The sequence below is a fragment of the Otolemur garnettii genome, unplaced genomic scaffold (genome assembly GCF_000181295.1).
Source record: "Otolemur garnettii isolate 467f Iridium unplaced genomic scaffold, OtoGar3 scaffold00257, whole genome shotgun sequence".
NCBI classification, from domain to species: Eukaryota; Metazoa; Chordata; class Mammalia; order Primates; family Galagidae; genus Otolemur; species Otolemur garnettii.
The window spans coordinates 1,131,340-1,143,413 of record NW_003852652.1 but is presented as its reverse complement, the minus strand read 5'-3'; the positions used below and the strand labels follow the sequence as shown (position 1 = coordinate 1,143,413).

General features: G+C 42.1%; 1 protein-coding gene and 1 pseudogene across 7 annotated transcripts in view; both read left to right on the top strand.

Annotated features, from left to right (window-relative positions):
• Positions 1-5,662, top strand: part of LOC105888292 — a 10,596-nt pseudogene extending 4,934 nt beyond the window's left edge. Inside the window, exon 2 of the transcript XR_001161828.2 lies at positions 4,217-5,662. The product of XR_001161828.2 is annotated as a keratin, type II cytoskeletal 8 pseudogene (transcript). The remainder of the gene's footprint in view (positions 1-4,216) is intronic.
• Positions 1-12,074, top strand: part of PARN (poly(A)-specific ribonuclease) — a 169,680-nt gene that overhangs the window by 42,289 nt on the left and 115,317 nt on the right. For all 6 annotated transcript variants that reach the window (XR_002771253.1, XM_023508549.1, XM_003802729.3 and 3 more), the window contains 2 exons: positions 330-440; positions 1,078-1,147. Coding sequence is in view for 5 of the 6 variants with exons in the window: in XM_023508549.1 (XP_023364317.1) it covers positions 330-440; positions 1,078-1,147 (181 nt within the window). In the remaining variant the exon portion in view is untranslated. The remainder of the gene's footprint in view (positions 1-329; positions 441-1,077; positions 1,148-12,074) is intronic.

The following is a 12,074-nucleotide window of genomic DNA, read 5'->3' as shown; positions in this document are numbered from 1 at the left end:
AAAAAGAAAATCACCATTCTACCCCGTTAGCGTAGAGTGGACTTAGCCAATCAAGTTATAAAGGGTAAATTAATCTTGTGTATCACAGTTCAAGTGGTTAAGATACACTTGAAACTTACCCAAAAAAACCCCACAGTTTACAAAGGTGGTCATTGTTCCATTGAGTACATGTGGTGCATGTCTGGTCTATGTAAATTAGGTCAACTTAAGAAGGTGGTCAACTATTGAGGTTATACTATAATGCAGTTTGGATTTGGTAGGGCAGTGTGCTTACTAGTCTTTGTGTTTTGTAATGTTGTAGAAAAACTTTTTTTCCTTTTTTTCTTTAGAAAGTGCAGAAGGTTTTCCAAGTTATGACACTGCTTCTGAACAACTCCATGAGGCAGGCTATGATGCTTATATCACAGGACTGTGTTTTATCTCCATGGCAAATTACCTAGGTATGTACTACATGTGTTTCTTTCAAACACCTGTCTCCCTTCTTAGCTCAGGCAGCTATAACAAACTGCCATAGGCCAGAGGCTTAAACAATAGACATTTATTTCTCACCACTCTGGAGGCTAGGAAGTTCAAGATCAAATTGCTGGTGTATCTGGTGTCTGATGGGAACCCATTTCCTGGTTTGCAGATGGCTGTCTCATGTCTTCACGTGGTCAAGAATAGAGGGAAGATGCTCTCCTGTCTTCTTATGAAGGCACTAATCTCCTTCATGAGGGCTCCACCCTCATGATCTGATTATTTCCCAGAGGTCTCACTTCCCAGTAGCATTGTGTTGGGGACTAGCTTCAACATATGAATTTGGGGGGAGCACAAATTTTCATTCTATAACACTACCATTTCCTTGGGATCCACTGACCCAGTGAGAAGTAGGTAAGGTTTAAGTTAGAAGTTAGAGGAATTGGGGATTCAAGAACAGACAGGGAAGAATCACAGACACCTGTGGTATGATACTTGGCCTACAAGAATACCTTTTACCTTCACTGAAACATATTGTTGATTTACGTATATTTTTGTCTGAACTTTCAGGCTTTGTCTACAGGACTGTGTATAATTACCCTGCTTCTTTTTGTTCATTAGGTTCTTTTCTTAGTCCTCCAGAAATTCATGTGTCTGCCAGATCAAAACTCATCGAACCTTTTTTTAACAAGTAAGTAATCAAAGGGTCTCAATCCCCAAGTATCATGAACTCAGTAGCTCAGGATGCCCTGATTGGGAGGTATAGTGCATCTTTAGATAAAATATATCTCATCTGTAGTGACTCAGAGAACAGAAACTGACCTTTTGGGAAATAATTTATTTAAAAATATTAGCTTAAGAAAAGGAGAAGCAGGGGTGGTACCTGTAGCTCAGTGGGTAGGGCGCTGGCCACATGCACCAGGGCTGGTGGGTTTGAACCCAGCCCTGGCCTACTAAAAACAAAAAAATAGCTGGACGTTGTGGCAGCTGCCTATAATCCCAGCTACTCGGGAGGCCGAGGCAAGAGAATCACTGAAACCCAAGATTTTGAGGTTGCTGTGAGCTGTGATGCCACAGCACTCTACCAAGGGTGACATAGTAAGACTCTGTCTCAATTTAAAAAAAGAAGAAAGAAAGAAAAAGAGAAGCAAACATTGCCAGAGCTAGTACATATCTTTTTTTACATTTAAATTTCCTATAACAGGCCAGGTGAAGTGGCTCACACTTATAATTCTAGCACTCTGGGAGGCTGAGGTGGGTGAATTGCTTGAGCTCAGGAGTTCGATACCAGCCTGAGCAAGAGGGAGATGCTAACTTTACTGAAAAGAGGGGAAATAAAAAAACAAAAGTAGCTGGGTGTAATGGCACTTGCCTATAGCCCCACCCTCTCTGCACTTGGGAGGCAGGGGCAAGAGGATCTCTTAAATCTAAGAGTTTGAAGTTACTGTGAGCTGTGATGATGCTATATAGCACTTTACCCAGGGCAACTGAGTGAGACTCTATCTCAGAAAGAAAATAAATATTCCAATAAGGGAGATGGATATGTGTATGCTTCATCCTAACCTCTAACAAACTTAATGTGTGAGATTATTTATGCTCACATTATTTTCTTATTAAATAATACAGTTTCTAGATCTCAAGCGGGAGGCTCTCCCAATACAAGACTCAGATTTCAGATTTCTCGAGGCTACCCATAAGGTTAATAATAGTAATAGGGGCTGATATGTTCACTCAGAAACTGCTGGCATCTTTTTTCCCTCCCTCATCTTACCTGCTGGGGAAATAGACTTCCATAAAAGCAGAGTGGAGCAAACATTCAGTGCCATTGCCAGAATCCCACAAATGGGCAATGGACCCCTGAGCTTCCACTTGTAATTCTAAAAAACAAATAATAACAACACTGTTTCTAAATACATTTTGGTTGTACAGATGACTTTTAAGAAACTGTGAAATTTTGATTCTCATTACATCCTGGGCTCTTACCTGAATGGAGCTAACAGAATAAGGGCTTGGTTAGGCATCTTCATTGTGGTGATATGTTAGTGTGGTTTAGGGAGGAGTCTATTTTTTTTTTTTTTGAGACAGAGTCTCACTTTGTACTCCCCCCAGCCCCCACCCTGGGAGCCTTGGCATCACAGCTCGCAGCAACCTCAGACCCTTGGGCTCAAGCGATTCTTTTGCATCAGCCTCCCAAGTAGCTGGGACTACAGGCACCTCCTACAACGCCCGGCTATTTTTCAGAGACGGTGTCTTGCTCTGGCTCAGGCTGGTCTCAAACTCCTGAGCTTAGGTGATCCGCCCTCCTTGGCCTCCCAGAGTGCTGGGATTACAGGCATCGGCTACCTTAACTGGCCTTAAGGAGGAGTCTTAATTTCAAAGCAGTTTTAAAGAATCTCAAGGTTATGAGTTCAAAGTGTGGTTTATGTTCACTTAGCAAAATTAAGACTGAAATTAGAGATGTGATCCTCAAACATGCCAGAGGATGCCTCTATGCCAGAGCCATAAACCTTCATCTTTAATGAAGCTTCAAGGCAGGGTTGGGTCTAAGAAAATTCTGCATGAGCCACAGAGAACTAGGCATCCCACATTCTCTACCACTGGAAAAAATAACTATGGAAGTGTTGGGTTGGTTACATCATTTCCTTCCATTATATGTAGCACTTTACAGTCCTGTCATTGCTTTACAGGGTAAGAATGTTGTACTTTCTCCTTAAGATACCTGTGTAAATGTTAGTACCACCATGCTTGTGCTTGGGTGGCGTACTGCAGAGACAGATGTTAATTCCAAACATTTAAATTCCTACAGGTTTTGAGTTAGTGAAATCTATTACGCTGTGGCTGCTGCTTTTTTTTTTTATATATATTTGGTCTTTTTGATGAAAATTCCGAAGTAAAAGTGTATGACATTCAAATGTCTTTCAAAGTGGACTGGGTAACAGTGTGGTATATATTGGAGATTAAGTTGAATTTTTCTGTATGGGAAGTTAATTCTGTTAATGTCTGAGTCTTTGCTGTCTATCCAGTTCTTTAAGTGTATAAAAGGCTTTTCCAAACTCTTCACTCTTATTTGGGGGGCCAGTGTTTATCTTTGTAAATCTTTGGAGAGATAGCTTATACTATAGAACCTAGAACACAGGGGGCACTAAATATAGTTCTAAATCATGACCATTTCTTACATTTTTGTACTTCATGTCAAATTTATTGTTCAGCAGTATTTTGCAACTGAGAGGTATTGATTCATTTGTAAATATTTAAAACAGCCATTTTTGCCTCTCCACTAAAATCAACTCCGTATAGAATCAGGTGTTGGATAAAATTTGGGTTAGATCTAGATGGCCATCTAGTTCATCAGTCGTGTGTGTAACTGATGTGCAAAGCAATCAAAATCAACTTTGAAAAGCTTAGCTTTTCTTTCTTAGCTTAACTTTAAAAAGCTTAGCTAAGATTTCCTATATCTGTAGATCAACCTAATCTTGCTAATATTGTACAAAGACTATTATCCAAATGAACCAGACAGTAAAATGCAGGGCTTTCTTTTAAATTGGGACATCTGTCTATTCAGAATTTTTTGCTGAAACCCCAAATGCTACAAAAAATAGTTAAATAGAAGGTCAGATTTAGGAATCCTTCTGTAATAATCCACTAAAAATTCCTATCTTCACCTTGACAACTTGGGCCTTTAAAAAAATTGCTACCTATCTAGAAGCAGATTTTCGCTTCTACTCCAATTTCTGGTTTGTCCCACCTGCCTCTATTCCAGTCTTCGCCATGTCCATCAGGGTTACCCAGAAGTCCTACAAGGTGTCTACCTCCGCCCCACGGGCCTTCAGCAGCCGCTCATACAGCAGTGGGCCCGGTGCCCGCATCAGCTCCTCGAGCTTCTCTCGGGTGGGCAGCGGCAGCTTCCCGAGTGGCCTGAGCACCGGCCTGGGTCTGGGTGGAGGCTACACCAGGGCTGGAGGTATGGGGGGCATCATAGCCGTCACAGTGAACCAGAGCCTGCTGAGCGCGCTCAACCTGGAGGTGGACCCCAACGTTCAGGCCGTGCGCACCCAGGAGAAGGAGGAGATCAAGACCCTCAACAACAAGTTTGCCTCCTTCATCGACAAGGTGCGCTTCCTGGAGCAGCAGAACAAGAGGCTGGAGACCAAGTGGAACCTCCTGCAGTAGCAGCAGCAGACGGCTCGCAGCAACATGGACAGCGTGTTTGAAAGCTACATCAACAACCTTCGGCTACAGCTGGACACACTGGGCCAGGAGAAGCTGAAGCTGGAGGCAGAGCTTGGCAACATGCAGGGGCTGGTGGAGGACTTCAAGAATAAGTATGAGGAGGAGACCAACAAGCGTACGGAGATGGAGAATGAATTTGTCCTCATCAAGAAGGATGTGGATGAAGCCTACATGAACAAGGTGGAGCTGGAGTCCCGCCTGGACGGGCTGACTGATAAAATCAACTTCCTCAGGCAGTTGTATGAAGAGGAGATCCGTGAGCTGCAGTCCCAGATCTCAGACACGTCTGTGGTCCTGTCCATGGACAACAGCCACTCCCTGGACATGGACAGCATCATTGCTGAGGTCTGCGTCCAGTATGAGGAGATCGCCAACCACAGCTGGGCTGAGGCTGAGAGCATGTACCAGACCAAGTACAAAGAGCTGCAGGTGCAGGCTGGGAAGCACTGGGACGACCTGTGGCACACAAAGACGGAGATCGAAGCTCTCAAAGGCCAGAGGGCTGCCCTGGAGGCCTTCATCGCAGATGCTGAGCAGTGTGGGGAGCCAGCTCTTAAGGATGCCAACACCAAGCTGGCCCAGCTGGAGGCTGCCCTGCGTCAGGAGCAGCTGCGTGAATACCAGGGTCTGATGAATGTCAAGCTGGCCCTGGACGTGGAGATCACCACCGACTACAAGCTGCTGAAGGGCGAAGAGAGCCGGCTGGAGTCGGGGATGCAGAACATGAGTATCCACACGAAGACCACCAGTGGCTACTCAGGTGGCCTGAGCTCGGCCTACAGGGGCCTCATAAGCCCTGGCCTCAGCTATGGTCTGAGCTCCTTCCAGACTGGCTTTGGCTCTGGTGGAGACTCCAGCTCCTTCAGCTGTACCAGCTCCAGGGCTGTGGTTGTGAAGAAGATTGAGACCCGAGATGGGAAGCTGGTGTCTGAGTCCTCTGATGTCCTGCCCAAGTGAGCTGCCATTGCAACCCCTCCAGTCTACCCTCTCACACGGCTGCCACAGAGCCTGTGGGGGAGGCAGCTGTGCCAGGGAGCACATGGAACAGGAGACCCACCTGAGGCTCAGCCCCATCCCTCAGCCTGTCTTTCTGGGGAGTTTACCACCTGGGTTACCCCCACTTACACCCCCAACTAAAAACCAATTTTACTGCTTTTTCCAAAGTAAAGCCTCAGCCGCATTGCCAACCAAAAAAAAAAAAAATTCCGACCTATCTTTTTTTGTATTATTTCCTCAAGGAAGAAAATTGTCTTCATCCTAGAAGAAAATTCCAGCAAGATTTGAACATAAGAACTATTTTTGTTATTGGTATTAGAATAACTTGGTCAAGCACAGTCATCCATTCTTAACTCATTTAGAAAGTGGGAAAAGCAATTGCTTCTTTTGACATCTCTTTCTGCATTAATATCAACCTCATTCTTTCTTTCTTTCTGGTGTGATTTGTGACATCAAACCTTGTTTCTGGCTATTTTTCAAGATCTCCTTTGTAGAAAACATCCAATAGTTGCTCCTAACATTATCTCAAGCTGATGATTTTTTAAAAACATGTAAATTTTTTTGAAGGTTAATTTATTTTGATACCAGACTTTTTAAAGGTAAGCTTTACTAAGCATGCATAGTCCTAACATAAATTTGGACAGACATCAAATTGCCCATACATGCAAATAATATTTTATTCTGCCCTCACCAGATTTAATGTTTAAGAAATATGCCTTAAGAGGAAATAAACTCCTCTTATTTCTGCATTATTCTAAATTAGCATTTACCAGCATCAGTCATGCCTCTCTGGGAAGCTTTATTGAGTCAACTATTGAGAACATCCTGAGACAGCTGGTATTGGAGCAGTATGCAGAGACCAAATGTAATGAATCTCCTAAAAGTTTTGCTTGGTGCCATTTTGTCTTCTTCATAGTCTGGTCCTAGATACTGTCTTGCTTTCCTGGAATCAGAACAAAAGTTGTAAGAGAATTGAGTCCTAGAAATCAGGATGCTGATAGGTTGTGTGGAATGTGCTCTTGTTTCTGCTGGAGGCTCTCTGGTCAAGAGACAGTTTACCTTCTTCCATAACGTTGGTCAGTTTTAATCAATGTATGGAAAACCAGACTAGAAGTTAAGATCCTTTGGTCAAATTCTTTTAGGCTAGAAAAAGCTAATAGTACTCTCTGCTTTTGCTTTTATAGCACGAAATCAGACCTTCACTTTCTTTTAACAGTCTTCTGTTTCTGCAAGACACCTTGAATGCTCATGTAGGTAACTTTTCGTGAAGGTGTTTCTTTGAAAGTTATTTTCCATTTACCTCAGTTCTTAGAAAGAGTAAGGAAATGAACAAGTTTCTTATTTTCTCTATTCTGTATAACTACTAGAATTTGAAAGGCAGAGGTAAATGCCTGCAGTTTACTGTCTAGAGCTGCTGCCTTGTCCTGTGACTGGACAGGGCTCCTCCAGAAATCTTGCTTTTCATGGGATGGCACTGCTCTGTGAGCTACTGAGGAGAACAAGCCATAACAAGGAGTGATATGTTCTTGGATAAATTCCTTCCTCCTCTGTATAATTAATGTAGATAAAATTATTCACTTTTCACAGAGGTTACAAAGAGTACATGAGATATAAAAGGACTTTAATAGTTCCTAGAACCTAGTAGATGCTCAGTATGTTATTTTCCTTTATTGAAATGTAAGATAGGGGGATTGGGAGATGCTGATAAAAAGATACAAAATTTCAGTTAGGAGGAACAAATTCAAGGACTTGATTGTATAACACAGTGATTTAGTTAGTTATGGTGTGTTGTGTGCTTGAAAATTGCATAGAGAGTAGATTTTCAGCATTCATGCCACCAAAAAACATATGTGAGGTAATGCATATGTTGAGTAGGTTGATAGAGCTGTTTTATAATATATACATGTTTTAGAACATCATGTTATGCATTGTAAAAATAATTTTCATTTGTTAAAGAAAAATAAAAAATATGAAGATCTAACATACTAAGAGATTCAATAAAAGTAGAGGTAGTGGTAGAATGCATTTATTTGTATTTAGTTTACAAAGTTTGCTATCATGTGGTTGTGAACTTGGAGTACAGTGCTGCAAATGTGCCTTCCCTGTGGGATTTGCTTTTAGAAAATCTCATGATGGGTGCAGCGCCTGTGACTCAGTGGGTAGGGCCTTGGCCCCACATACCAGGTTGGCGGGTTCGAACCCAGCCCTAGCCAAACTGCAATTAAAAAAAAATAGCTGAGTGTTGTGGTGAGTGCTTGTTTCTCTGAGGCAAGAGAATCGCCTAAGCCCAGGAGTTAGAGGTTGCTGTGAGCTGTGACATCACAGCACTCAACTGAGGACAATAAAGTGAGAGTCTGTCCCAAAGAAAAGAAAAAAAAAATCACATGATGATGTGTCAGACAGACACAGGATGGAAGCAAGATTGTTTTGATTTAGAGTAGAGCTGGGACCCTTCTCCATTTTTAGGAGTTTTTTTTTTTTTTTTTTTGAAGGAATATAATACAGCAATTTATGGAAGGTTGTATAGGTATCTGTAACAGCCACACGTACAGAGAAGACTGTGGTGGCCGAAATAAAGCACACTAGTGTTTTCTCCTTTTCTTCCATGGAAAGCAATTGTGCTGGCAACCAGTTGGGTTTTTCTTATAGTATGCATGTGCTTGATATTTAACATCAGTGAAATTTTAAACTGAAAGATTAAAGGTTTCTTCCTAGCATTGACTTGTTTTTGGTGGCCATCTATGAAAAAGAAAAGAAAAATATTTCTTCTTAGCCCTCTTACTGATTACAGAGCAACTCTTTATTTGCCGCTTTCTGGTACAACTGCGATTCCCACCCTGCAGCACGGTCTGCAAGGGCCTAGCAGACCCTAATGGAACCCACCTGCCCAGCTTGCCTCTCTGATCTCCTGCCGTCACTTAACTTCCCCCTGTCCTGCCCATCCTACCCATCCTGCCCTCCCCCAGGGGAACCGCATAAATGAAGTCCACAGTAAGTCTTCCTGGGACTTCCAACTTCCTGAGAACACAGTTGGTACTGTGGATAAGCACAAAGGTCTTGCTATGAAGTTGTGAATGAGAAGAAAATATCTGCCCTGTGTGCTAGTGGCACTCATGTGTATTGAGAATTTTGATGCTGGGGAGCTGTGTGATTTTTGAAGCAGCAGAGTGGATCAGAAGGCCTCTCCATTTATCTGGAGTATGTGAATGGTATGTCAGTACCATTCACATCCCTTTCCCCAAAATCTCCTGGTGATGCTAGAACTGAGGTCAGGGTGGGCAGGGTAGGGCAGATTAATAGCCATAGTGATTATGAGACCCTCCTTTCCTATTGGCAGGCTTTCTCAAGAACTTCATAGAATGACCAGACACCGTGGGACAAGCTTATAATCCCAACACTTGGGAAGCTAAGGCAAGTGGATTGCCTGAGTTCACAGGTTTGAGACCAGCCCTCATGAGCCAGAGTGATACCCTGTCTCTAAAAATAGCTGGGAGTTGTGGTGGGTGCTTATAGTCCCAGCTTCTTGGGAGGCTGAGGCAAGAGAATCACTTAAGCCCAGGAATTTGAGGTTACTGTGAGCTGCGACACCACAGACAAAGTGAGACTGTCTCAAAAAAAAAAAAAACTTTATAAGAGTTATCCTTTAATTTTATATTAGTAGTGCATGAGTAAAGGAGTAACTCAGATATTTTTTAAGATGATGTCCACTACCTCCTATCTTTTATGAAAAATGAATCTTGCACTTTGGATAGGGAGCATAACTCATCATAAACTGGCTAACTGTGGACTGGTATTGTTCTGGATATTACTGTTTAGTCATAAAGCGCCTGGGAAGTAAGTATTATAATAAAAATGGAAGTCAGTTTTCAACCTCTTCCAGATTGTGCTAATTTTGGAAACAGGTGCTGTTGAAAGTAAAATCATAGTACTGCAGATGCTTAGAGCAAACTCCCAGCTTCCAAAAGGCTGGAAGCCAGTTTTTCTCTAGTTTACAAAATATATTTTTCTCTGATATACAAATGTATTTTATCCTCACATTCTTCAATCTCAGCCCTTAATCTTGCCTCATAGTCTTATTCATGTCATTTTTAATCCCCCATGATACTGTGGTAAAAAGGATCTCTAAGAATTGGTTTGGTTTGATTGCCTGAAAGTTCTTTTTTTTTTTTTTTTTTTTTTTTTTTTGAGACAGAATCTCATTCTGTTGTCCTTGGTAGGGTATCCTCATAGCTCACAGCAACCTCAAACTGGTGGCTTTGAGCAATCCTCTTAACTCAGCCTCACAAGTAACTGGGACTACAGGCTCCCGCCACAAAGCCCAGCTAACTTTTCCATTTTTAGTAGAGATGAGGTCTTGCTCTTTGTGAGGCTGGTCTTGAACCCTTGAGCTCAGGCAGTCCACCTGCCTCGGCCTCTATGGTGCCAGGCCTGTCTCCATTTTAAAGTTAAGACATCTGCATGGGGCCCCCAGGGGAACAGAGGCAGGGAAAACACTGACTGTCCTCACTGAGAATGTGTTCTTCCTGCCTAGCAATCCCTAAAAGGGACAGTGCTTCAGTTAGTTGTATTTTTTTTTTTCAGTATCTTTGAAAGATTTCTTTTCTCTGTTTGGCCAGAGCAGTGATTCTAAAAGATGTTGACTTTGACCATTGGATTATGTGGGGCTCATTTTCTTTGACACTTTGCAGTCTATTGTTTGACTGATTGCCTTTGTAGAATGCTTAGTTTAACATTTTTACTTGATATAATTTGATAAGGTTCATTTGATGGTGACTGTTTAAATGAGCTGCTGGTTTTCTTTTTTCACCTTGTTTCTAGAGTTGTATCTGTTTAAGAAAGGATAGGAATGGGCTTGAGGACAAATGTTGGATAATGCTGTTTGTCAAAACAGCGAGCGGCTAAATTGAAAACTGTATCCCCCCACCTGAGTGCAATTAAAATAACTAATGCCACAGTCACTCCTTTCTAGCCAGTGGTTACCCTTATTTTACACAGGAGCTTTAGTGAACAAAATAAATGAGCTTATTTTGTGAGAGATGTCTGCATGCTTCCTACCCAGGTTGATAAAATCAGTTTTTTGTGGCACATAAATATGTATACTGATGAGCCCTTGCGTACAAGGTTCTTAAGAAGTACTTTTGCTGCTGTGCTCTAAAGGAAATACCAAAACCATTTGCAAGTACAACAGAGCTGATTAAAGGTTTCAGTTTTCCATTAAAAGGCCTGGGACTTGGGGTGAGCTACAAATAAATTCACGGATCAAGTTTATGTTGAGATTAGATTTTACTTAAAATTTCTGTATTTCAGTCTTCAGTGGTATTAGAGGGGTACAAGTTTACTTGGAAATCTCTTTTTTGAGATAAAGTGGCAATGTAGTTTGCCTTGATGGAAGCAGAAAATAGATGAGCACAAATTTTTTGAGGAGTGAAATTTTAGGTTTTTAGGAGGGAGGGTAAAGAATTAGGGGGCTTGAGGTTTTTCCTTTTGCTAGGGAGAGAGCCCAGAGTAAACACCATTCTTTATGTCACCGCATTAGAAGTCTTTCTAGATCTTTCAGGCCCATGTGTACATGTGCAAATCTGGCATTATATAAAACATGCCCCGGTGTTTATACCCCTCCAAGTCTCTTCAGCCCTGAGTTATGCAGGTTCACTGGTTTTCTGGATGGTGAGCACCATGTGGAGTGGCGCACGTGGCTGGAAACCTGTTGGTAGCAGCTTTTCGTGACTCTGCACACTCAGGAAGGTTGTCCTTTTCATCAATGGCCACATGGCTCTCTTCACTGCCTATTGTTCCCATTGCCTTGAAAATTAACTTTACCTACCACTTTTACTCAGACAGCTTTGCACAATCACGTGAAGCTATAATTTAGCAGTCTTTAGAGGCTTGGCTACCAATTTAGCATGAAAATCCTTGTCCCTACCTGCTCTTGCTAGAGGACTCTAGCCTGTTTCACAAAGAGGCTTGGGAAACAGCTCAGGTTAAAAGTCAAGTGGAGAGGGAAGAGAAGCAAGAGCAGAGAGAAATCAGGCCCTGCTTGTATAGGGCTAGTAGAGGGGTCTGAGTCCCATCTGCCCACTTGATGGTCAAGGGCAAGTCACTGAACTGGAAAAACCTGCTTTCCTTGTATAATGGGACCCAAACTTCCCTGCTGGTCCTGTAGACATGAGAGTGATCAAATGAAGCTTAACAGGTGATAATAAATATTATTTTAGTCAGTAGCTTTGTGCTTTAAAAATGTATTTTTTTCTGACTAAAACAAAAAGAGAAAAGAGGTTTAATAACCAGAATCCATAGAGAATGTAAACGTATTAGCAAGAAGAAAACGAGTGATCCCATCCAGAGTGGGCAAGGGATTTGAAGAGAAATTTCTCTAAAGAAGATCGGCACAC